This window comes from Manihot esculenta, chromosome 3 (assembly GCF_001659605.2).
Source record: "Manihot esculenta cultivar AM560-2 chromosome 3, M.esculenta_v8, whole genome shotgun sequence".
Classification (NCBI taxonomy): domain Eukaryota; kingdom Viridiplantae; phylum Streptophyta; class Magnoliopsida; order Malpighiales; family Euphorbiaceae; genus Manihot; species Manihot esculenta.
Window position 1 is genome coordinate 3,734,280 of NC_035163.2, and position 26,714 is coordinate 3,760,993.

The window sequence follows — 26,714 nt, forward strand, 5'->3', positions numbered from 1 at the left end:
TTTAATTAATTTAGGCTTTACAAGTTGTCCTTATAAACTTAGTTTAGAAAATAATCATATAAACCAACTCAAATCTAGATTACTAAAGCTAATCAGACCCAGCCCAATCCAATCTAGACAGATCCAACTCAATTCATAACGCAATCAAAATAGATCCCTCTAAACCCGTAACACGGTAACAGTTGGGAGCTTGAAAACTGTCTCACCGCAATCCCCTCGCCACCATTGCTGCATGCAGAACCGAAAACTACAAAAGCAGTAGAAACAATAGTCGTAACAGGCAAAAAATTTCCAAAAGGGAATCAACTCCTTCATAGAACACCAAAAATGAATCACAGGAAAAGCTGAAACCTTAAATCTGGTAACAATTTTCCGGCCAAGCAACAAAAACAAGCCGCTCAAGTAGGGCGATGGATTTGCACACTGACCATACCATGGTAGTATAAGGGAACCATACGCGAAACGGACAGGTCAGCTACTCCTTGGAGCTCTCACCGCCGTGCGCATGCAACGCTCCGACTAAACACAAGGAAAGGAGCACAAACACGGATCGACCAACAGCACTATCAAATCCATCCCAGAATCACATGGCCACAAGCAAACAGAAAACAAAACCTCAATTTTAAATTCAGAAGACCTCAAAACTAGATCTGCAAAATTGTACATCAGCGAAAAGGGTAGCCAAACGAGAGCCCTCGTTTCACCGGCTACAAAACTTTCACCTCTTCCTTTGCTCCGACGATTCGCTTTCTTTCTCTGTAACTTTACCTTTTTTCCTTTAAGGAGTGAAGGGGTAAGATTGAGTTGTTATTGCTATTATATCATACAATGGCATGGTATATTTGCACAATGTTTGGGAAAATTTTAGGAATTAAGAAAAATAAATTGTGAAAAATTCATAAAAAGTTTTTTTTATTTTTTTTATTTTTTACTTTTGTTTGAATAGAAAGAAAATAAAATTATTTTACAGTAAGAAAAGAAAAAAAGGAAATTATAATTAATTTATAATTATATTTTATATGTTTTTTTTTTTAAATGGATTTATATTTTATATGTTAAAAAGAAAAAAAAAGGCTTTACAGAGTAATTTATAAATTTAAATATAAAAGTATATTTTGCCTCTAAAATTTGATATTTTCTATCTAAATAAGAAAAAAATAAAGCTTATCTTCCTCTCATTTTTTTAAAAATTTTCTCGCCCTTTTCAAAGGGGAGAAAATATCAACTAATTTTTCTCAATTTATTTTCCTTCCTGTCTACTTTCCTGACATCCAAACAAAGAGTTGACGTCCAAGCCTGCATTTTTTGGCTTTAGAATCGAGTCTGCAAATGCATGCGGTCCTGGTTTTTCTTTTCTTTGTTTTTATTTTTTATTACTATAAACCTTTTCTGGAACTGTAATGAAATTTCAAGATGATGCATGTTTCCGAGGCAGTGGTAATAAAACTCCACAGACAACAAGTACCACCTCCAATAAAATATGAAATATCCGAATAAACTTCAGAGATGCTTAATTTGACTTTACAATCTGTCGTCTACCACAGATTGCTCCTCCTCTCTTCTGGGTTAGTCTTCAATCGGCTCAGATATACATCTCCTCTCTCTCTCATGCAAAATTTATCATTATCAGAGCAAATTGTTTATTTTTTTCACCTTCTGCAACACTGAGCTGATAAATTCTCATATGTATACATCATTACTATATATAAATCTATATGAAGTGGGTAATGACTGGAGTTTCAGCCACAAAAACTTCTTTTTTCAAAAAAAATATGTATGTAAGTCTAAATGGCAAGAATTCCAGTTGAGAAGATGGGGCTTGTTGTGTAAGGTGAGCTTGAAACGTCTGCAGATCTTGGAATCTCTTTTCTGCACTGTTCTTTGCGTTCATCTATCATTATTTGTCTTGATCTACACTCGTTACTACAGAAAGCTTTTTCTCCCCTGTAAAAATCAATCCAATGCAAACAACTTTAAAATCTGCCTTGTCATTTTTAGACCAAATCTTACTAATAATAAATTTCTTGCCAAGATTTGTAATCATATAATCAAAGTTTCCAGATAAGTACCTGTACATATATATGTCTTTCCCATGGAGTTTTTTCTTGCACAAGTGACACGAACTGAGAAAATCCGAAGTCGGATACAACGCAAACTCATCGGAAAATCTCGCCGGCGATTCTCTAGCCATAGAAACAACAGTAACTCTATCGTTCATCCGTTTGTTTCCATTATCATAATACACTTTGGTCAAGGATTTATCAGGTCCATGGCTTGTGACATAAGTATAATCCTCCAAGCTCTCAACCTCCATTTCCTTAACACCACAGTTGCATCTCTTACCAGAATTCACAGGAATAGGATCCGACCTGTTCATGTTCGGACTGCAAATAGCGTATTTTGCTAAAATTTCATGTGTGCCATCACTGCAAGACTTCTCAAGGGCAGCAACAATACCCAATCCAACACCACCAATATCATAATTCTTCAGCCCTCTAGGTGATTGAATTCTGTACTCCAACGGACTTCTCGGACTAGTCGAAACATCCATGAATCCTGCACGGTTGCCGGAAACCAAAAGTTCAGACAACCTTCCGATCATGGGATGGGTTCTTTTACTAAGCATAGCTGTCTGAAACACTGCAAGAAAGATTACGAGGAGAAATTGAGGGAGGTGGGAGATGTAATATAAATCTCTCCACAAATGAAATTACCAGAAGCTCTCGTCTGAATATATGATGGAGTTGGTGGAGCTAGCCCAGGATTAGCCCACAGGTTTTTGGAGGTATATGATCATTGCAATTGATTGCATAAAAAGACCAACAGGATTAATTAATTAATTATCTAAATTAAATAATAGATTCCCGAGATGATTTTCTAATATGTCACTAATGAAGTGGGGTCCATCTTAATATGTCCATATCTAATGATTGGGACCGCTTATTGGGATCTGTCCCACCAACGACTATAGAAAGATTCCAAGTGTCTTGACAACCGTCGAGGTAGAGTATACGTGGCGAGATCTTGTGAAAGGTGGAGTCAGCAATTATTACAAGGACCACCAAGGTGTTGGATTGAGCCCACTGAATTGAAGTCTGTGCTTTTGCCCTTCGAAAACGACATGCTCTTTGTACACTCACGATTGGTTTTGTTTAATACTAAATACCAATTTGCCCCTCTTGCTTTTATTCTCTTTAATAAAATAATACTACCTTCATTTTATAATTTTTATTTATTATTTTAAAATTATTATTTATTTTCACTCTTACATTATAATATTATATAAATTAATTATTATAATTTTATTTTATTTTTAATTATTATAAAAATTTTATACAAAAAAAATTCACTTAAAAAGTCTAAGTCTACTCCAATTTAGAGTCCTAACCATCTATTGGAGGGATAGCCACACAAGAACTAAGCATACTGGTGATATTTTGATAGCAAAGAAACCGATTTAAGCTAAAACTGAATAAGATCGAGTTAGCCATCGAAATTCTAGAATAAGAAACAAGATAAAGCTTGAAAACACTACCTATAAATGTTGAGTCCCTCTCGCCAACAGAGAGAAGAGGAAGACAAAGACTGAGCACAACCGTTGCAATCTCAGTTAGCTGTAGAGGGGCCTGTATGCCACTTTCTACCACTGGTACTATTTCCTATGAAAGCTCTCCAATAAGCCGTAGATTAATAGCAACAAATTAACCATTAGATTTACTTAGTCAGAATTTAGAAATTTTGTTATTACATACTTTTAAAATTAAATTTTTTATTACATTAGAAATTAATGTTGATAATGAGAGAAAAAAAGATAAAATATAAAAAAATGAAAAAAAATAAAATAAATTCCTCTATTTAACTTTTATATTTAAAGAGAAATATATTTTATATTTATTATAAATGAATTTCAAATATTATATTTAAAGTATTTCATTATATTTATACTTTAACATTTATAAATTTTTGTTTTGTTTCATATTTTAAAATTTTATTAATTTATATGATATAAAATATAAGTATAGAATAAATAGTAGAATTCATACGAAAAAATATTATTAAAATAAAAATATTTATTTTGAAGACTATTTTCTTAATTAACAAAATTTCAAATTGAAAAATTTAAAAATACGAATTAAGTATAGTTAATTGAAAATTTAATTATTAAATAAAATGTAGAATATGAATATCGAGGCATATAAAGTTTAATATTCTTTTTCCTTTATTTTGAGGAAAAATATCACTTTAAAAAGTGAGAGATTAAAAAAAAAATCATCATAATTAGGTTAGATAAAGCTGAGATAGTGCAATTATTTAAGGGTACTTTGGGGATTTCAGGTGATAAAGAAAGCGAAAGGTGTTTTTTTTTAAAGGAAAGGAAATAAAAGGGCATTGTTGCCTAGATTGTAGGTTAGAAAGCTAACACTCACAAGCCAAACAAAACGAAAGTAAAATGGGTCCCATAAACACGTTTGCACGTACACGTTGCTATGCACTATTGGTTCTTTTCTATGGAGCCACGTGAATCCGGGTTAATCCGTCCGGCTCAGATTGAATTGCTTATGAAAATGACCAGTTGGGTCATTTATTTTCTTTTATTTTTGAGGTGTGAAGATGTTGACCTATTTACCAAATTCCAATTATTTCTTCCAAACTTTGCTTTATTTAATCAAAATTATTAAAAAAAATATTACATGAAACAGTCAAAATCATCCCCGGTTTGCCTGATAATTCATTCATAAATTTATTTTATTTTTTTCATTATTAAATTCATCATATCAATTTGTTTAATGACAATTATTCATTTGATGGTCAAAATTTCATAGGTGGGTAATAAACGTTATCATTACCCTTTAGAGTGATGGATTACTTTAAAAAAATTATTAAAATTTTAAAATTACGTACGTTATGAGTAAGACATGTTAAACGTAGATGTGTTAGTACAATTTATTATCATTATTAGCATTTTTTACTTGTAAATTGACCAAATTTAACTATTCTTCATCATATAACCATCAATATATATATATGTATGGTGTAAATCATGAATTTATAATTATATATACAAATTTTAATTTAGACTCCATTTATTTTTAAAAAATAATTTATATTTAAAAAATATTTCTTCATATAAATATTTTTTAATAAATAATTTATTTTTAATTATTTAATTTTAATTTTTAAATGAAATATATTAACAAATTTATATAGATATCTTTTTTTCTCAAAAATAAAGGTATTGAAACCGAAAAAAATACAACATCTAAAAGGTTACTAAGGCTTTAAAAAATAAAAGCCCAACAAAGTACTAGAACCCTAGCCCACCAAACAACCAACTTGATTCAAAACACCAACCATCAGCCATCAACAGTGGTGCAGCCAAACTGACGAACAAAGAGCTCCCTCTATGGCAATCCATGAGGCTATGAAATGCACTGAAGAACAAGGGAGAAAACACAGCAAATGCAACAACACCAGTATCCAGAAGGAAGGAACAACGAGACTAAAACAAAGACGACACATGCAATCTCATCGGTGAAACATAGAGGAAGGCTGGTACATCGGGAGAGGAAATCATCCTTAGTCACACAATCCCCCCCACCATGTGAGTCAATGAGAAGAGCTAAGCGAATGACGTCGGCAATGGGGGAAAGACCTCCATCGTAGTCCACAGGTCACTCTCCTTCCATAGCGAAGATATATGTCTCCCAGAACTAGTTAGGAGAGCCTCTAGATCTGCCAAAACAGAGACCAAAACACAAAAAAGAAGAAGAAAATCAAAATCGACAGCTACAGAAGCCTCCAACAAAGAAAATCAATGCCGTCAAAACAAACCAAATAATATCTACATATCTCTGCTCGGTGAGGGGGAGACGTAACCATCAATCGCGTGGAGAGAGGGCTCCCTCCACCGGAGGAGGCAGAGGAAAGCTTAAAAAATGAGGTAGAAAGCCGGCTAATTTGGAAGGACAAACGACAACTCCTCGAAAAAAAAAAAAAAAAAATCTCTTTTCTCAAAGAGAGATCTAAATAAATTTAGGTTTATATAGATATCTTAATGAGATTATTAAGGCGCAGACAGATGATTTTAAAAATAGCACACCAATTTTTTTAAATTTACTTAATTTTTTTAAAATAAAAAATATTTTCTGTTGATTTATTTTTTAAAATGTATGAAATAAAATTATTAAAATACTCTTTATTATAATTAAAATTTTCGAAATTTAGTGAAATTAATAAAGTCTCCTAATTTAATTTTTATACATTATATAATTATATAATTATTTTTGAATATTATAATTATTTATATATAAGACCCTATAATTTTAAAATTGATCATTTGTTTTACTTATTTATAAATAAGTCATTAATTATATTTTTAAATTTTTACTTTTATACTATAATTATTTACAGATATACTACTATATTTTTATAAATTAATTTTTAGATATTATAATTGTATATTATAACTATTTATAAATAAAAACTTATCTTTTTATTAATTCATCCCTAAATATAAAATTCTTTATAAATAGTCTCTTATATTTTAATAAAAAATTCCTACATATTATAATTATTTATGAATAATCCTTAAAAGTTTTACAAATTGATATTATGATTATTTACAAATATACATTAATTTTTAAAAATTAATTACTAAATATTATAATTAATTACTGATTAGGAAAATTTAAATGAAAAGGACTTTGTAATGAATTAATAAAATGATGTGTTTTGGATTTTATTTTTTAAGTTAAACGGTGCGTTTAATGTTAAGAAAAATTAATTAGTTTGTTAGTAAAGGCGGGAAAAAGTTCTTTCACGTGTTTTGTGTTTCTCTTCTTCAATTCTCTCTGTATATATAGTCTTTCAAAAGATTAATAGAATACACCTTTTTCGAGTCAAACTGTTCAATAGCAATAAAATATAAAGCAGGTAAGTGTTATTTTTAAGTCAAGATGACAAATTATTTTTATTATTATTACCCTCGTCCCTCTTGTGGAAAAAAAAATAAATTAGATGGATGAATTAATTTAAGGAATTAATTTTTTTTATTACACTAATTGATTTAAGTAGAATATAATATTTAGCTAGAGAAGATGTAATTTAATGAAAATGGTTGACAATAGGCTACGAAAATAATTAAATTTTTGATTAATTTAATTAATTCATGAGATGAGATTTAACGGTTTTACTGAAATAAAATATTTGAATTAAAATTTAATTTTAAAAAAAATTAATAAATTGAGATTGATAGTTGAGGAGTTATTAAAACTGGATATCGGTTTGGGGAAATTAAAAATTCTAAGACTAATTTCAAAAGAAGTTGAGTGATGTCGAATTTGAGATGGTTTAGAGGTATATATACTCTATCGTTCTGACACTTTATTCTATACCCTATTAAATTGGTCAGAAACATCTTTTAGTAAGTGTGTCAAGTGATTTATTAATAGTGAATAGTCGACTAATAAATATGAAACTGGTTAGGTCATGTCCATATCCTTTTATCCATCTCATGTCAGCCTATTTTCTAATCAATGCATTTATGAATTTGATAAAAATTAAAAATGCCGACTATTAAAGGTTTGTGTACATCTCATGATTGGATCAGATTGTATTTAACCTGTTCGGTCTTTACTAGAGCTGATTTTTTTAAGTTATCGATGATCGAAATGTTGTATTGATTTTTACTAGAGCTGATTTTTTTAAATTATCGATCATCGAAAATGTTGTATTGATTTAGGGTATATTGTGTATTATATATTATCATTATATATATATTTTTTGAATTGTATTATAGTTAAATATAGTTGATAATTACGATTAAAACATAATTAAAGTTTTGATTTTGGTAAGAGGGAGTGCTTAAACTGAAAAATCAGTTCAAAATAAAATTGATGGGGTAATTTTTTCTAACTGGTAGAGAAAACTACTGAGCAATATCCCTTTTTTTTTTTTTGTATATTTAGAAACAAAAAAGGTTGTTATAGAATGTTGTGTAGTATCATTCACATGTAAACAGAACAAATCTATCAAAAACTTTAGTAAAATCTATATATTAACAACCTTATTCATCCTTGTTTGTCTAACAAATATAGATTTGCATATAATTTTTCTGTTTATTTTTTATAGCTTTTTATGTTTTAAATCTAAATATATTATTTAGATATTACACAAGATTTTATAATAAAAAACTTTAAATTTTTTTTTTTCTCTCTATAAATACTGCCTTTTTACTATGCTCTAGCAATCTTCTTTAGTGCCACGAAGATGGTTTCTGCTTCAGGATTTTATCGCCATGCATTCTTGTTTTATTTTTCTTTTCTTATCTTTAATGTTTTTGTATCTGCTTCCATTGTTTCTCATGATGGAAGAGCAATAACCATTGATGGAAAACGTAGAGTTCTGATATCAGGCTCTATTCATTATCCTCGAAGCACTGCTGAGGTATGCTTTATTACTAGTTTAAATAATTCTTACAACGATTTTGTTTATACGTAAATTCGAGTTTGAACTTGTTTTGGTATACAGATGTGGCCAGACCTCATTAAAAAATCAAAAGAAGGAGGATTAGATGCCATTGAAACATATGTTTTCTGGAATGCTCATGAGCCAACTCGTCGCCAATATGATTTCAATGGCAATCTTGATCTCGTAAGATTCATCAAGACTATTCAAGCTGAAGGATTATATGCTGTTCTTCGAATTGGACCTTACGTTTGTGCTGAATGGAATTATGGGTAATTAATATATTTTTTTAATAGTATTGTATTTTATTGCAGTTTGATTATATGATTTTTTTTTTAATTATATTAGAGGATTTCCTGTGTGGCTTCATAACATGCCTGGTATTGAACTGCGTACTGCCAACGATGTGTTCATGAATGAGATGCAAAACTTCACAACGTTGATTGTAGATATGATGAAACAAGAAAAGCTTTTTGCATCTCAGGGTGGTCCAATTATTATAGCTCAGGTATTTATTTTTATATTCTTTTTATTCCTTTGGTTTTTAATTTCATAATATGATAATTTGTCTGAAACATATGCATGCATAGATCGAGAATGAATATGGGAATGTGATGGGTCCATATGGAGAAGCAGGAAAGGCATATATTGATTGGTGTGCTAATATGGCTGATTCTCTTCACATTGGTGTCCCATGGATTATGTGCCAACAAAGCGATGCTCCACAGCCAATGGTATCAATTTTTTAATTATCATTATAAATTATTTAATTAACCATTTTAATTCCTGCAAATATAATTAATGATTATTATTATTGTCATTACTTTAATAGATCGACACCTGCAATGGTTGGTATTGCGATTCATTTACACCCAATAATCCCAATAGCCCAAAAATGTGGACTGAGAATTGGACTGGGTGGTATAAGAATTGGGGTGGCAAAGATCCACTTAGAACTTCAGAAGATCTTGCCTTTTCTGTTGCTAGATTCTTCCAAACTGGAGGCACTTTCCAAAATTACTACATGGTCAGTTTTTTACTTCTTCAATTTTCTTTTTAGATATATTATTTTTTATATCTAAAAAGTAAAATGTCATTTTCGTTTCGTTAATCTACAGTACCATGGTGGGACTAATTTTGGGAGAGCAGCTGGTGGTCCATATATCACCACCACTTATGATTACAATGCACCCCTTGATGAATATGGTAACTAATAATTTTTATTTTTCTTTAAAAAAAACGGTTTTTATATATAATCATATAAGAATATATGATAAATTTCAACAGGAAATTTGAATCAACCAAAATGGGGACATTTGAAGCAGCTTCATGACGTCTTGCATTCCATGGAAAAAACTCTCACTCATGGCAACATTTCCACAATAGACTATAACAACTCTGTCACTGTACATCTCATTTTATTTAATTTTTCATATTTTATTTCAATTATTAAATCATTTTCTTTAATTAATATAGCATTTGAATTTGTAATTAGGCAACTATTTATGCAACTGAGAAAGGATCAAGCTGCTTTTTGGCAAATGCAAATGCCACTTCAGATGCCACAGTTGACTTCCATGGAACTAAATACATAGTTCCTGCATGGTCTGTTAGTATCCTTCCTGATTGCAAAAGTGTTGCTTACAATACTGCCAAGGTAATTTTCATTTTCCTTTTTTCCAAGAAAATAAACTTGTAACTTTCATTTATTTTAATATGAAAAAAAAATGAAAAAACCCAACTTCATCTTTCATATATATAGGTGAAAACACAAACTACAGTGATGATAAAGAAAAAGAACCAAGCTGAGGATGAACCATCATCTCTTAAATGGTCGTGGAGGCCAGAGAACGTTGATAACAATGTACACCTGGGGAAGGGGCATTTTCAAACTCGCCAACTTCTTGATCAGAAAGCTGCAGCTAATGATGCTAGTGATTATCTCTGGTATATGACAAGGTAAATAATAATTTAATATCAATGTGATCTCTCTTTTAATCTGTCTTCTTCTTCTCCTCTTCCTTTTTAACTTTTCCTTATAAGTAAACTGCTGCTTGTTCACTGATTTTTCTTGCAATCAACAGTGTACACCTTAAGGAAAATGATCCAGTTTGGAGTAGCAATATGACCATTCGAGTTAATGGCAGTACTCTTCACATTCTTCATGCATATGTTAATGGAGAATATATTGGTATGAACTGAACATCTTTATATTCTTTTATATATAAGCTTTCAACAACTATCTGAGCCTAATACATATACATATATAAATGTTTTGATCTCATTTAGGTTCCAAATGGGCTAAATATGGGGTTTTCAACAATATCTTTGAAAGGAGTGTAAAGCTGAAACCAGGGCGAAATTTGATCAGTTTACTCAGTGTAACAGTTGGATTACCGGTACGTGTACACATATACTTCAAATGTTTAATAACAATTGGTTTTGGAATTGAATTTATTTATTTTTCATGACAGAATTATGGTGCCATGTACGATTTGATAGAAACTGGTGTTGTGGGTCCAGTTGAATTGGTTGGATATAAAGGTGACGAGAGAATAGTTAAAAATTTATCTGCATATAAATGGTCATACAAGATTGGTTTGGATGGCTTGGACTATCAACTTTACGGTATGGATTCATCCCATGCTTCCAAATGGCAAGAACATGATCTTCCCACCAACAGGATGATGACTTGGTACAAGGCTACCTTCAAAGCTCCACTAGGGAAAGATCCAGTTGTACTAGACTTGGATGGTATGGGGAAGGGTTTTGCTTGGGTAAATGGTCATAACATTGGTAGATATTGGCCAACTTTTCTTGCTGAAGAGGATGGCTGTAGCGTTGAGCCATGTGATTACAGAGGTCCATATGATAGCAACAAATGTGTCTTTAATTGTGGGAAGCCAACCCAAAGATGGTATCATGTTCCTCGTTCGTTTATTGAAAACGATACAAACACCATAATTTTATTTGAAGAATTTGGTGGCAACCCAGCAAGAGTGAATTTCCAAACTATTGGACTTGGATCAGTGAGTGGAAGTGGCATTGAAGGAGATACAATAGAATTGTCATGCCAAAATCAACCAATTTCAGCAATTGAGTTTGCTAGTTTTGGTGATGCTCAAGAGACACCAGGATCCTTTGTCAAAGGAAATTGTGAAGGATCAAAAGATGCAGTTTCAATCATTAGAAAGGTAATTATATTATCATTCATATAATTTTTTTTGTCATATTAACTATTTAATTAATTAATAAACTTACTATTTTTAATTTTAATGGATTTTTACAGGCATGCGTTGGCAAGGATAAGTGCAAAATTAAAGTCTCTAAAAAATTATTTGGATCTACCAATTGTGAAAGTAGTATAGTCAATACCCTAATCGTAAAAGCTCTATGTTAATGTGTAGCTGCAATTTAGTGTATTTTTTTTTCTCTACAGAGCTATGTAGGCAATTTCCAAATAAATTAATAAAATTCAAAGAGTAAAATTCTTTTCAATTCTTTACTGTTGTTGTGATTTTAGACTTCATTATGAGAATAAACACTATAAAAAATAAAAAAAATACTAAATAAAAAAAATTAATTATCGAAATTTTATATCTAACGAAATAACAACATTCATGCATAAATTTATTAGAAAATTAAAAACATGTTTTTGAGTTTTATCTTTAAAAAAAAAAAAAATTTTTTCTAAAACCATAGAACCAATGGACTACCAAGTGGGAATTACATTTGCAAACCACCACTGGTAGAGCCTATGCATCTACTTTCTCAGTAAGCACACTCAAAAGAACATAATGCATATAAACAAACAATTTATCAATAGATTTTAGTTCTTTTTATTATTAATAAAATATATATGAACAACAAAAAAAAATTAGATTAATAAAATATATATTTATGACTTAAATAATGTAAAATGGATAATTACAACTTAGATATAGAAATATTGATAAAAAAATTTAGTTTACAACTTAATAAAAAAATATATATTAAAAAAGATAAATATTTATAAATTAAAATTAATAGGCACAAATAACTTTTTAGAAATAATTACTTAATAAAAGAATGGGTATCAAAATTATGATATAAAAGCTATACATGCTTTTCATACAAAAGTGATTAATTATGAAAACTGTTACGAGTAAACATGACGTTTATGCTAATTTACCAATTTTCACTTTAAAAAAGCACCGGTTGAATTAAATTTGAATTAAATTTAAGTAATTTTAATTCAAAAGAAAGACTATCTAAGATTAGGGATGAGCATTCGGTCGGTTCAAAATTAAACTGAACTGAATAAATTAAAAATCGAAATTTTAGTATTTATAAAAATCGAACCGAATCGATTTTGATCACAAACCAAATCGAACCGATTTATTCAGTTCAATTCGGTTCGATTTGATTGATTCTGATTTTTAATAATTTTTTTATTTTTTACACTTTATTTTTAATATTTTAAAATTTAATTAAAATATTTTAATTTTAATATGATTTAATTTTTCTGTATTATCGAAAATAGCATATTATTATCACTAATCGGTTCGGTTTGATTTTTTTAATTTTTCTAATCAAAATCGAACCGAACTAAAATAATCAAAATTTTTAAAATTAAAAATCAAATCGAATCGAAATGAATAAAAAACCAAATTGAATTTTTAAATTAATTCAATTCGATTGATTTTTTTAATTTGAATCGAATATTATTCGTGCCAAGACCAATTTTTTTTTTTTCGTTTGAATGGGAATTTGATATTAATATTTTTGTAAATAATTGGTTATATATTTAGAAAATTTAATTAAAAATTATAATAAAGTTATCCACGTAAAGTTTGCGTCGGTAAATTTTTTAATTTAAAATTTTAATTTTAATTTATAATATATCACTAAAGAAAAAAAAGGCCAAAGTAAATTATTATATAGTTAAATGCATTTAATTTAAAATTATAATAAAATTATTGACGAATACGTGTCGTCCATAAATGTTATATCCAAATTTCTAATTTTAATTTATGATATATCACCGATGAAAATAAGTTGTCTGTAAAATTATTATATAATTAGAGAATTCAATTAAAAACTATGGTTCCTAAAATTTAAATTAAAAGACGATAATCAATGTTTTATCTAAATTGTATTGTATTGATATGATAATTGATGACCTCTGGGTTCACCTCACTTCAGTCTAGGGCCAGACCCATGAAAATAGCCTATTATTTAAAAATCTTCAAGCTATTCACGCAAACTGGGTCCAGTCCGCTCAGCCTCACAACCGGGTTTCATCTGGCTTTCTCCATCAGGCCGGCCTGGTCTTCACTGCACCTCGGACCGATCCCATTTGGGCCCAGTTTTGTTCCTATCCTCCGGCCCAGCCCGGAACCCGAAGAAGGATTCATCCATCCGCCTCGTAGACCCGCCTACACGCGCACAGAGAGAATCAGAGGCCGTTACGCATGGGGCATAGATCTGATTCCCTCATACGTCCGTATCAGCGTAGCAGGGACAGGTGGTCTAATGATACTCGTTCTGTTGGCACGTCACTAGCAGACAAAAGGAAACATATAAAAGGAGAAATACTCCTCTCTATGTTTAAGCTTTTTCTAGTTTTATAGAGCCCATTGTAAAAACCCTATTTCTCTGGATCTCAGATCATCAATTGGCGCCGTCTGTGGGAAACGAATGAGATCTTTTCATCACCGGAGTTCCACTCTTAACCAAACCCACTGAGATCCACGATGGCTAATCACAATGAAAGCAACCTTAACATCCCAAATGACCTGAGCTCTGCCCAAGAGGGGCAGCAGTTCTCCTTTTCTAGCCCTACAACACTAAACAACCAAACACCCATTCCTCTCAATCCCTCGCCAAGTTTGGTAGGGAATGCCCCCACTGCTACCTTATCCAACCAGGACCTTCAAATCATGGCCCTCCAACTACAGAACACCGCCCACTGGTTAGGGCAGATAATGCAACAAAGGGGCCTCAACACCCCGATGAATACACTCCCAGTGGTAGAAGAACCCCAAACCAATGAGCCCCAACCTATCCCCGACCGCCTTCAAACCAGCAGCCGCGGTGCCGGGGAAAGGGAGAGAAGAGCCGGAGAAGAGGAAGAGCCGGAGGCCGAATCCATGGAAGGAGGGTGAGGGAGATGATAGAAAATGATGAGGCTGACAACTATTCCGTTGGGACAACCAGGTGGACCAGAAGTGAAGCAGAGGAGGAGGAATACCGCTTGGAGAAGAAGCCCAGGCCGGAAGATGAGGATGTGGACCAGAAGCTGCAGAAGTTGAGAGAGCAGCTCTTGGCCGAGCTGGGAAAGAAGGATCAAAGCCAAACCCTCCTGCCCACTTCTTCACCTTTCTCGAAGTGGGTGCAGCAGGAGACTGTCCCTAAGAAGTTTATGATGCCATCAATGGCGGCCTATGACGGAGCTGGTAACCCGAGGGAGCACGTCATGAACTACAAGACCTTCATGGAACTGCAAACTTTATCGGATGCCTTGATGTGCAAGGTATTCCCAACGACGCTCTCGGGGCCAGTGCGAGCGTGGTTCAACAGCCTGGAAACTGGAAGCATTGGAAGTTTTGGAGATCTGGCCACTCGTTTCATCAGCCGGTTCATCGCCGGGGTGCCAGCGGATAGGAAGACGAGCTATCTGGAAACAGTAAGGCAGAGAAGGGAGGAATCGCTTAGAGATTATGTAGCTCGTTTCAATACGGAAGCCCTGCAGATTCCCGAGCTCGATGAGGGAAGGGCGGTGGAGGCCATGCAGAAGGGGACGACCTCTGCCGTGTTTTTCGGCTCATTAAGCAGGAAGCCTCTGACCTCACTGGCCGAGCTGATGAAGAGGGCTGAGAAGTATATAAGGCAGGATGACGCTCTGGTGACAAGTCGATTCGCCAAGGGAGTGGCAGGCAAGGAGAAAGCCCGGGAGGAAAGGAGGCCGGAGAAGTATGAAAAGAAACATAGCAAAAGGTCCAAGCCTTACAGACAGTCCTGGGAGCGAAGGGACCAAAGACCTCTTCCCCCTCGGGTCCCAGAGCAGAGGCTACTCCCTTCATGGGTTCCGGAGAAGCCGATCCCACTTAATGCCTCTAGAGCCGAAGTGCTCGTAGCCGTCCAAGACAAAGAATTCTTACAATGGCCCAAGCCCCTGAAATCGGAAGCCGACCAGTGAAATCCTGATAAATACTGTTAGTTCCATTGTACTCATGGTCACGACACCAATAACTATTTCCAGTTGATTGCAGAAATCGAGAGGTTAATAAAGAGAGAACAGGGCTTAGAAAGACCTCACGGGGCATGAAGACCGGGATCCCCTAAGAACTCCTGGGAAAACAAAGAAGACCGGGATCCCTAAGAACTCCTGGGAAAACAAAACAAAAACAGCCGGTGAGGATCTTAAAAGACCTCCCGGAGCATGAAGACCGGGATCCCCTAAGAACTCTCGGGAAAACAAAGAAGACTGGGATCCCTTAGAACTCCCGGGAAAACAAAACAAAAACGGCCGGTGAGGATCTTAAAAGACCTCCCGGAGCATGAAGACCGGGATCCCCTAGAACTCCCGGGAAAACAAAGAAGACCGGGATCCCTAAGAACTCCAGGGAAAACAAAACATAAACGGCCGGTGAGGATCTTAAAAGACCTCCCGGAGCATGAAGACCGGGATCCCCTAGAACTCCCGGGAAAACAAAGAAGACCGGGATCCCCTAGAACTCCCGGGAAAACAAAGAAGACCGGGATCCCTTAGAACTCCCGGGAAAACAAAACAAAAAAACGGTCGGTGAAGGTCCTAAGGGCCTCCCAGCGCCAAAATTTCCAATATCATATGCAGGGACAACTCATAAAAACATGGCTCCGATCTCACACGAAAGACGAGCCATAAGCTACCGATGAAAAACAAGATTCCGACCTCCCGAAGGAGCTCGGGGCACAATAGCCAAAAGCGCCACAGCCCCAAGCCGACCTTAAAAAGTGAGCTCGGTACGACACCAACCTCGCGAATTGACCGCTGGCGCTGGACTAGCTAACCTAGAGCGAGGTCTAAACAGCAAAAAGCCCGGAAAATACTTAAAGGTACCAGAAGTGTAATACCCGGCTAGACTCCGGTATCGGAATTCCTACCGTCCAGTGGGATTCCGGGTGTCGGAGACCTCTAGAAGGGTAAAATCATGTTTTTGTAAAATGTTTTCATGTTTTTAATGGTTTTAAGTATAAAATTAAATGAGTTTTTGCATGAAAAGTCATAGGAGGAAAACCCAGGTTCGGCCGCCGAAAGCCAAGTTCGGCCGCCGAACATGCATGCGTTTTGGAGGCACGTTAGGCCCCCGAAAGCATGAGTTAGGGAAGTCCAGTTTCGGCCGCCGAAAGTCAAGTTCGGCCGCCGAACATTGCATGGATGCGGAGGCACATTCGGCCCCCGAACGTGGCCTGGCCAGCCACCTATAAAAGGGGCACTTAGCCGAAATGGGTGAGTTTTCTCCCATTTTCGGCCACAGCAAGCTTCCGACCTTCCCTTTGCAACTCTTGTGTTCTTCTTCCGAATCTCTTCCATTTTTCTTGAGTTTTAAACTCACATTTGCAAGTTTGAGCATTTAAACCAAGTTTTGGAGCTTTGGGAACTCAGGAGCTCATTTTCGTGGATCTCCAAGTTTAGGTCGTCTCCCTCTCGATCTTCAAGAGGTAAGAGCCGATCTTAAGCTCCTTATGTGTTTTAAGTAAGTTTTATGCAAGATCTATGGGTAGAAATGCATGTTAGGCTATATGTTGAGTTATGGGTTAATATTGATGTTTTGAACAATGTGTGTAGATTTTGTGTGTTTGAAGTGTTGTAGTTGGGGTATATGACTGCTTGAGACCCCTAGGAACTTGTATGCATGTTTTAGTTGAGGTTTATGCATGATTTGAGGTTTTGGGAGGCAAGAGGTTCATGTGAACCAAGTTTCTGCCCTTCTGGCAGAAACCAGGTTCGGCCGCCGAAGGGAGTTTCGGCCGCCGAACCCCCCTTGTGGAGGCAGCATTCGGCTGCCGAAGCTTGCCCCCGAAAGAAGACTTTCGGATCTGTCTGGGAGGTTCGGCCGCCGAAGGTGCCGCCGAACCTGCCTGACTTTCGGCTCTGGAGGGACTTTCGGCCGCCGAACCTGCCGCCAAAAGTGCCCTGTTCAGCCACTTCTTGCATGTTTTTATGTGATATTTTCAGGATGTTTTAGGGGGTTTTTGGGAAGTATATTAGAGTTGTATTTACGTATGTTTGGTCCCTCACTTGAGTCCACCTGCGTAGGTTCGGACCCGAGGAACCGAGAACCCCAGCAGTGAGTTCAGCTGCTTCGGTGTTGTCAGAGTCAGCCAGAGGTGAGTGGAACTAAACTTAACCTTTTAAATTAAGAAATGAAATGCTTTTATCATGCTTCATGCATCATGATCATATTATAGGTTGTTGCACTAGAATTCACGAATATGCCGCATTGCATTGTTGTGATAGATGTTAGTGGATGGACATTAGGATGATTCATTAGCCTTCTGAATACGAAGTCCTGTGGTGCCCATAATAGGGCCGGGCAATAACTCCGAGTACGAAGTCCTGTGGTGCCCATAATAGGGCCGGGCAATACGAAGTCCTGTGGTGCCCATAATAGGGCCGGGCATGGAGTTGAGGGATTTTTGAATCAGTACATCCGTGGTGTGACTTGTTTGCGCAGTGACGCATTTCATGATGGCATGTTTTAAATATTCTTTTTATAGTTCTACTCACTGGGCATCTAGCTCACCCCTCTCCCCTAACCCCCAGGTTTGCAGGTACGGGATAGATAGAGAAGGCAAGAAGAGAAAAAAGAAAGTCATATGTATGTAATAGTTAGATTGTGGACATGACAATTGTATTATGATGAAATGTAAAAAAAAAAAAAAATATTCAGTATGTTATGTAATGAGGCTATTGAGGATAGAGTTGTGCTTGACCATAGTATATTGTTAATCCCTTTTGTATGTACATGATCTTATGTTATAATGTTTATGTAAACTAACTCAACACAGGTTGTTTTGCCTTTAAGGCTTGATGAGACCCCACAGAGGGACTATGTTATGTATATGTTCAGAGTATGCACAGGTTGAGTTAGTTGGTGACAGTATGTGTGAAGAAAAGTTTTAATTTTTATGTATATTGTTGATCATGTATGGGATTAAACAGGTTCACAGGATGCATGCTAGGCTTGCTACGGGTCCCGGCGGCCTTAAGTCGACCCGGATCCTAGCGCCGGTAGCGGTCCGATTTTCGGGTCGTTACAGAATGGTATCAGAGCCTGGTTCATATGGTCGGACCTAGAGTGTCGGGCTCATAGAGGTTATAGAAGGTCAAGCACAATAGGAAAAGATTATGTCCACTAGGATAGGATGTGGAGTCCTGTCTTGCATGATGATGTGAAATGCCATGATTATATGCATGTGCATTGATGATATGTGATGTATGTGATGCGGGTTCATGTGTGCCCACATGAACCATATGATGCTAATGTTGCTTGTGTTGTGCACTGTTTTCAGAAAACAGGATGAGGGGAACTCGTCGATCAGCAAGATTGACTAGAGTACCACCTGAGGATGAGGGCATGAGCGCCCGTCCTCCAGTATTGCCTAGGGCAATGTCTAGCAGGTCCAACAGGGACAGAGTAGCAAGAGACCCTAGAAGGTCTCTGGATCTGGGTAGGAGCAGATCAGTCAGAGGGACAGTTCAGGGAGGAGCGTCAGAGGATATGGGGGATGATATGGACGTAGAACAGAGGGGGGATGGCAATTTGGGAGTCAATATGTCAGAAGAAGGAATGGGAGAGTCCCAAGGAGGCACTCAGGCCTCGGGATTTGTACAGCCATCTCACTACCCACATTTCTCACAACATCCCGGGTATTCGATGGGAGGTACATCGGATTACCCTAGTTTCACCCCTTATCCCACACAGATGCCATACCCACCATACTATCCACCGTACTCTCAGTACCCAATGTATCCACCTCCACCCTACTATCCAAATCCAGAAAATCCTACCTCAGAAAATATTGCACCACCTCCACCACCTGCAGAACCAGCAGCCCTAGTTGCTCAACCTCCTAGATCTAGATCAGCCAGTGGGAGCAAGGTCAAGATGACAGACTATATGAAGCTGGGTGCTCCCCAGTTCGAAACCGGTGATGATCCGTTCGTGTACTTGGAGCGGGTCAAGGCAATTACAGATGAGATTGGGGCTGATGACAGTAGAGCCATCCAAATGGCCGGGTTCACGCTCAAATGCAAGAAGGCACGGGAGTGGTTCAAAAATTATGTGAACCCGAGAGTGGACAGCATGACTTGGGAGGAGTTTGCTAATGAATTTGCAGGATGGGCTTTCCCTGATAGTTCAAGGGAATTGAAGATGATAGAATTCGAGCAGTTGAGGCAAACTGATGACATGAGCGTAGACGAATATACTGACAGGTTTATGGAGTTGCTGCCATTTGCTGGGCAGGACCTTAGCACAGACCAGAAGAAGTCGAGGAGGTATATCATGAAGCTCCATCCCCGGTATTCCTCCTTGGTACAGTCAGCAGATAGAGAGAGTTTTCATGCCATAGTAGACATGGCTAGGAGAATGGAGGCTAGTGCCATCGTTCAGGGGACAATTAAGCAGACAGTGGCACAAGCTTCTGGTTCCAAAACTCCGGGTGGGGGAAGGTTAGATCCCTCTACCCTGAGTGCAGCAGCTTCAGGCAGCAAGAGATGGGTTAAGCCCAAGGGTAAGAAGAATAAGTTCTGGAATAAAGTCAAGTCTAGTCTGGGATTTGGGAGTGGCTCAAGCTCTGGTGCGGATAATGTAGTTTGTGCGAGGTGTGGTAGACCACACAAGGGAGTATGTCGGTTTGGGACGAACGCCTGTTTCAGATGTGGTCAGGAGGGGCATATAGCTCGAGACTGTCCAAGAGCGGCCCCGATGGCTCAGTCCCAGCAGACAGCTTCAGGCAGTGTAGCGCAGCCAGCAGCTCCAGCCATGACTCAGGCCAGTGGCAGAGGCAGAGGGAGAGGAGCAGCCTCTTCTTCAGCGGGTTTCAGAGGTGAAGGTCCGTCAGCCCCAGCACGGATCTTCACAATGACACAGCAGGAGGCAGACGCATCCAACACCGTGGTGGCAGGTAATCTCGTCATAGGTTGTTCGGATGTTTATGCATTGATGGACCCTGGTGCATCTCATTCTTTTATAGCTCCGAGAGCCGTGGGGAGGTTAGGTCTGATGACTTCTGGGTTAGAGTGTCCTCTCTGGGTCAGTGGACCCAAGTGTGATCCATCTGTGGCAGAGTCAGTCTGCCAGTGTAGTCCTGTATTTGTTGAGGGAAGATGCTTGTCCGCCGACCTGGTGGTTCTAGATTTGACAGATTTTGATGTCATTCTAGGGATGGACTGGTTATCTACCCATGGTGCTATCTTGGACTGCAGGGACAAGGTAGTCAGGTTCAGAGGTCAAGATGGGTCTGAGGTTGTCTTCAGAGGAGACAGGAGGGGTACACCTAGAGGTATGATCTCAGCCCTTCAGGCTCGTAGGTTGCTTAGGAAGGGATGTCATGGGTATTTGGCTCATGTGAGAGAGCTTAGCAGTAAGGTTAGAGAGCCCGCCTCGGTGCCAGTGGTTAGAGAATTCTTAGATGTGTTCCCAGACGAGCTGCCAGGTTTACCACCTGCTAGGGAGATAGAGTTCGAGATAGAACTAATGCCTGGAACCCGACCGATCTCTATCCCTCCCTACAGGATGGCACCAGCAGAATTGAAGGAGTTGAAGGAGCAGTTGCAGGAGCTGGTAGACAAGGGCTTCATCCGACCGAGTACCTCACCCTGGGGTGCTCCAGTTTTGTTTGTGAGAAAGAAGGATGGATCCCTTAGGCTTTGTATCGACTACAGGCAGTTGAACAAAGTCACTACCAAGAACAAGTACCCATTGCCAAGGATCGACGATCTATTCGACCAGCTAGCAGGAGCGGGTTGTTTCTCCAAAATAGATCTGAGATCGGGGTACCATCAGCTGAGGATCAGGGAAGAAGACGTGCCAAAGACAGCTTTCAGGACCAGATATGGGCATTTTGAGTTCCTGGTAATGCCGTTCGGGTTGACCAACGCCCCTGCAGCATTCATGGATCTCATGAATAGAGTGTTTAGCCAGTACCTGGATCACTTCGTTATTGTCTTCATAGATGATATCTTAGTGTATTCCAGGAATACAGAGGAGCATGCCCATCATCTGAGGTTGGTTCTGCAGACCTTGAGGGAACATGGCTTGTATGCCAAGTTCTCCAAGTGTGAGTTCTGGCTGAGGAGCATTTCGTTCTTGGGGCATGTTGTGTCAGAAAATGGAATAGAGGTGGACCCCAAGAAGACAGAGACTGTGGCTAACTGGCCTCGACCCACTTCAGTGACAGAGATCAGGAGTTTCTTGGGTTTGGCAGGTTACTACAGGAGGTTCGTTCAGGACTTCTCAAAGATAGCAGCTCCTCTGACCAGACTAACCAGGAAGGATCAGAAGTTTCTGTGGACCGACCAGTGCGAGGAGAGTTTTGAAGAGCTTAAGAAGAGGTTGACTTCAGCACCAGTTTTAGCTTTGCCATCTAGTGATGAGGACTTTACAGTCTTTTGTGATGCATCCCGTGTGGGACTGGGTTGTGTGCTTATGCAGAACGAGAGGGTGATTGCTTATGCTTCTAGGCAGCTAAAGAAGCACGAGTTGAATTACCCCACACATGACCTTGAGATGGCAGCCGTAATCTTTGCACTCAAGATGTGGAGGCACTACCTCTATGGGGTAAAATGTGAGATCTTCACAGATCATAAAAGCCTGCAGTACATCTTGAGTCAGAGGAATTTGAACCTGAGGCAGAGGAGATGGGTAGAGTTGCTGAGTGACTATGATTGCAAGATTCAGTATCATCCGGGTAAGGCGAATGCTGTGGCAGACGCCCTAAGCCGGAAGTCACTAGGCAGTCTATCCCACATCACGGCAGAGAGAAGACCAGTGGTGAAGGAATTTTACAAGCTCATTGAGGAAGGTCTACAGTTGGAGTTGTCTGGTACAGGCGCCTTAGTTGCTCAGATGAAAGTGACACCTGTGTTTCTGGAGCAAGTGGCTCAGAAACAGCATGAGGACCCAGAGTTAGTGAAGATTGCCAGGACTGTTCAGTCAGGCAAAGACAGCGAGTTCAGATTCTACAACAAGGGGATCCTCCGCTATGGGAGTCGTTTATGTGTACCAGATGACATAGGGCTAAAAGGAGACATTATGAGGGAGGCTCATAATGCAAGATACAACATTCACCCCGGAGCCACCAAAATGTATCAAGATCTGAAGAAAGTTTATTGGTGGCCAGCTATGAAGAGAGAAGTGGCACAGTTTGTGTCAGCCTGCGAAGTTTGTCAGAGGGTGAAGCTGGAACATCAGAAGCCGGCTGGAATGCTTAACCCGCTACCTATTCCAGAGTGGAAATGGGAGAATATAGCTATGGACTTCGTAGTGGGGTTACCGGCGACGTCCAACAGATTGGACTCCATATGGGTGATTGTGGACAGACTCACCAAATCTGCTCACTTCATCCCTGTCAGGAGTGGCTATTCTGTGGACAAGTTGGCGCAGGTGTACGTTGATGAGATAGTCAGACTGCATGGGGTTCCTGTTTCTATAGTGTCAGATAGAGGGCCCCAGTTCACCTCCAGGTTTTGGCGGAGTCTGCAGGATGCCATGGGTACTAGATTGGATTTCAGCACTGCCTTCCACCCACAGACAGACGGACAGTCAGAGAGGACCATCCAGACCATAGAAGATATGCTGAGAATGTGTGTGCTGGACTTTGGCGGTTCTTGGAGGCAGCATCTACCTTTGGTGGAGTTCGCCTACAATAACAGCCATCATGCTAGCATCGGGATGGCTCCATATGAAGCTTTATATGGGAGGAAGTGTAGGTCACCTGTTTGCTGGGAGGAAGTTGGAGAAAAGGCCTTGGCAGGGCCTGAACTAGTAGAGATCACTAGCAGGGTGGTACCCTTAATTAGAGAAAGAATCAAGACAGCTGCGAGCAGACAGAAGAGTTATGCAGACATCCGCAGAAGACTAGTAGAGTTTTAGGAGGGGGATCTGGTATTGCTTAAGGTGTCTCCAATGAAAGGAGTGGTTCGGTTCGGGAAAAAGGGTAAGCTGGCTCCGCGGTACATCGGACCCTTTGAAGTCTTGCAAAAGGTTGGGAATGTATCGTACAAGCTGGATTTACCTGCTTCTATGGAGAGAATCCATCCGGTTTTCCATGTTTCTATGTTGAGAAAGTTTGTGTCAGATCCGGGCAAGGTTCTTAGTGAGCCTGATGTGGAGATCCAAGAGGATCTCACCTATGTTGAGCAGCCAGTACGGATCCTAGACACCCAGATCAGAAAGCTAAGGAACAAGGAAATTCCGATGGTGAAAGTCCTTTGGAACCACCACAATCTGGAAGAGTGCACTTGGGAGACATGGGAGTCCATGCTCCGGCAATGTCCTCATCTCTTTTAAGGTTAGTCTCTATGTGTTTATGTGTGTATGTTATGTTGTTTTGCTATGCTTACGCTAGTGAGGAACATTCGGGGACGAATGTTCTTAAGGGGGGGAGAATGTAATACCCGGCTAGACTCCGGTATCGGAATTCCTACCGTCCGGTGGGATTCCGGGTGTCGGAGACCTCTAGAAGGGTAAAATCATGTTTTTGTAAAATGTTTTCATGTTTTTAATGGTTTTAAGTATAAAATTAAATGAGTTTTTGCATGAAAAGTCATAGGAGGAAAACCCAGGTTCGGCCGCCGAAAGCCAAGTTCGGCCACCGAACATGCATGCGTTTTGGAGGCACGTTAGGCCCCCGAAAGCATGAGTTAGGGAAGTCCAGTTTCGGCCGCCGAAAGTCAAGTTCGGCCGCCGAACATTGCATGGATGCGGAGGCACATTCGGCCCCCGAACGTGGCCTGGCCAGCCACCTATAAAAGGGGCACTTAGCCGAAATGGGTGAGTTTTCTCCCATTTTCGGCCACAGCAAGCTTCCGACCTTCCCTTTGCAACTCTTGTGTTCTTCTTCCGAATCTCTTCCATTTTTCTTGAGTTTTAAACTCACATTTGCAAGTTTGAGCATTTAAACCAAGTTTTGGAGCTTTGGGAACTCAGGAGCTCATTTTCGTGGATCTCCAAGTTTAGGTCGTCTCCCTCTCGATCTTCAAGAGGTAAGAGCCGATCTTAAGCTCCTTATGTGTTTTAAGTAAGTTTTATGCAAGATCTATGGGTAGAAATGCATGTTAGGCTATATGTTGAGTTATGGGTTAATATTGATGTTTTGAACAATGTGTGTAGATTTTGTGTGTTTGAAGTGTTGTAGTTGGGGTATATGACTGCTTGAGACCCCTAGGAACTTGTATGCATGTTTTAGTTGAGGTTTATGCATGATTTGAGGTTTTGGGAGGCAAGAGGTTCATGTGAACCAAGTTTCTGCCCTTCTGGCAGAAACCAGGTTCGGCCGCCGAAGGGAGTTTCGGCCGCCGAACCCCCCTTGTGGAGGCAGCATTCGGCTGCCGAAGCTTGCCCCCGAAAGAAGACTTTCGGATCTGTCTGGGAGGTTCGGCCGCCGAAGGTGCCGCCGAACCTGCCTGACTTTCGGCTCTGGAGGGACTTTCGGCCGCCGAACCTGCCGCCGAAAGTGCCCTGTTCAGCCACTTCTTGCATGTTTTTATGTGATATTTTCAGGATGTTTTAGGGGGTTTTTGGGAAGTATATTAGAGTTGTATTTACGTATGTTTGGTCCCTCACTTGAGTCCACCTGCGTAGGTTCGGACCCGAGAAACCGAGAACCCCAGCAGTGAGTTCAGCTGCTTCGGTGTTGTCAGAGTCAGCCAGAGGTGAGTGGAACTAAACTTAACCTTTTAAATTAAGAAATGAAATGCTTTTATCATGCTTCATGCATCATGATCATATTATAGGTTGTTGCACTAGAATTCACGAATATGCCGCATTGCATTGTTGTGATAGATGTTAGTGGATGGACATTAGGATGATTCATTAGCCTTCTGAATACGAAGTCCTGTGGTGCCCATAATAGGGCCGGGCAATAACTCCGAGTACGAAGTCCTGTGGTGCCCATAATAGGGCCGGGCAATACGAAGTCCTGTGGTGCCCATAATAGGGCCGGGCATGGAGTTGAGGGATTTTTGAATCAGTCCATCCGTGATGTGACTTGTTTGCGCAGTGACGCATTTCATGATGGCATGTTTTAAATATTCTTTTTATAGTTCTACTCACTGGGCATCTAGCTCACCCCTCTCCCCTAACCCCCAGGTTTGCAGGTACGGGATAGATAGAGAAGGCAAGAAGAGAAAAAAGAAAGTCATATGTATGTAATAGTTAGATTGTGGACATGACAATTGTATTATGATGAAATGTAAAAAAAAAAAAAAATATTCAGTATGTTATGTAATGAGGCTATTGAGGATAGAGTTGTGCTTGACCATAGTATATTGTTAATCCCTTTTGTATGTACATGATCTTATGTTATAATGTTTATGTAAACTAACTCAACACAGGTTGTTTTGCCTTTAAGGCTTGATGAGACCCCACAGAGGGACTATGTTATGTATATGTTCAGAGTATGCACAGGTTGAGTTAGTTGGTGACAGTATGTGTGAAGAAAAGTTTTAATTTTTATGTATATTGTTGATCATGTATGGGATTAAACAGGTTCACAGGATGCATGTTAGGCTTGCTACGGGTCCCGGCGGCCTTAAGTCGACCCGGATCCTAGCGCCGGTAGCGGTCCGATTTTCGGGTCGTTACAAGAAGCGTTACAGACTGTGGGCATAAAAGCCTAAGCAAAGAGCAAAGAGCCGAGCTCCCAGCTCGGATAGATTCGCAACCTGCAACACTCAGGTAGAATGAAGCCAAGTATAGAGGAAACAACAGAAAATCGAGCTCCCTCTATGAAAAGGCCCATAAATGTAGGAACGTATAGGAGGATAAATGAAACCATGCAAGTGCAAATAAAGTACAGGGATTTACTCCCTCACTATTCATGAAATAAGTACTGAGGAAGTAAAGGGGCAATCCGAAGCAAACCTAATGACACGAAGCAAATAAAACCTCAGCTCCAGCCCCTGTAAAGATAGAACCAAAGGCAGAAAGACGAGGCCTGCTCATCATCGAGACAAGTACATGATCTGACTTACTATCACTCAGCAAAGGCTGTGC

General features: G+C 38.6%; 2 protein-coding genes and 1 long non-coding RNA gene across 3 annotated transcripts; 1 reads left to right on the forward strand and 2 right to left on the reverse strand.

Moving 5' to 3' along the window:
• Positions 1-1,453: 1,453 nt before the first annotated feature.
• Positions 1,454-2,760, reverse strand: LOC110611248 (FCS-Like Zinc finger 13). The gene is made up of 2 exons (XM_021751447.2): positions 2,070-2,760; positions 1,454-1,944 (listed from the first exon to the last, which is right to left on the reverse strand). Exons 1-2 carry the CDS (start codon positions 2,624-2,626, stop codon positions 1,785-1,787), a joined length of 717 nt encoding a protein of 238 aa, XP_021607139.1. The 5' UTR covers positions 2,627-2,760; the 3' UTR covers positions 1,454-1,784.
• Positions 2,761-5,187: 2,427 nt separating this feature from the next.
• On the reverse strand, positions 5,188-6,032 carry LOC110611249. The gene is made up of 2 exons (XR_002487340.2): positions 5,833-6,032; positions 5,188-5,733 (listed from the first exon to the last, which is right to left on the reverse strand). It is a non-coding gene; the product is annotated as an uncharacterized LOC110611249 (long non-coding RNA).
• Positions 6,033-8,268: 2,236 nt separating this feature from the next.
• On the forward strand, positions 8,269-12,001 carry LOC110611246 (beta-galactosidase 15). Its single transcript, XM_043954764.1, is given in 13 exon segments — positions 8,269-8,445; positions 8,530-8,779; positions 8,817-8,919; positions 9,056-9,200; positions 9,299-9,493; positions 9,585-9,672; positions 9,754-9,872; positions 9,962-10,123; positions 10,229-10,425; positions 10,551-10,657; positions 10,756-10,865; positions 10,941-11,660; positions 11,990-12,001. Coding segments are annotated over 13 exon segments (2,385 nt in total).
• Positions 12,002-26,714: the final 14,713 nt, after the last annotated feature.

Excerpts from the sequence above, each read along its gene's own strand:
- LOC110611248 (XM_021751447.2), bottom strand. The coding sequence starts at position 2,626 with ATGCTTAGTAAAAGAACCCATCCCATGATCGGAAGGTTGTCTGAACTT. Across the intron at positions 1,945-2,069 it reads AAAGACATATATATGTACAG|GGGAGAAAAAGCTTTCTGTA; the intron begins GTACTTATCTGG and ends TGATTTTTACAG.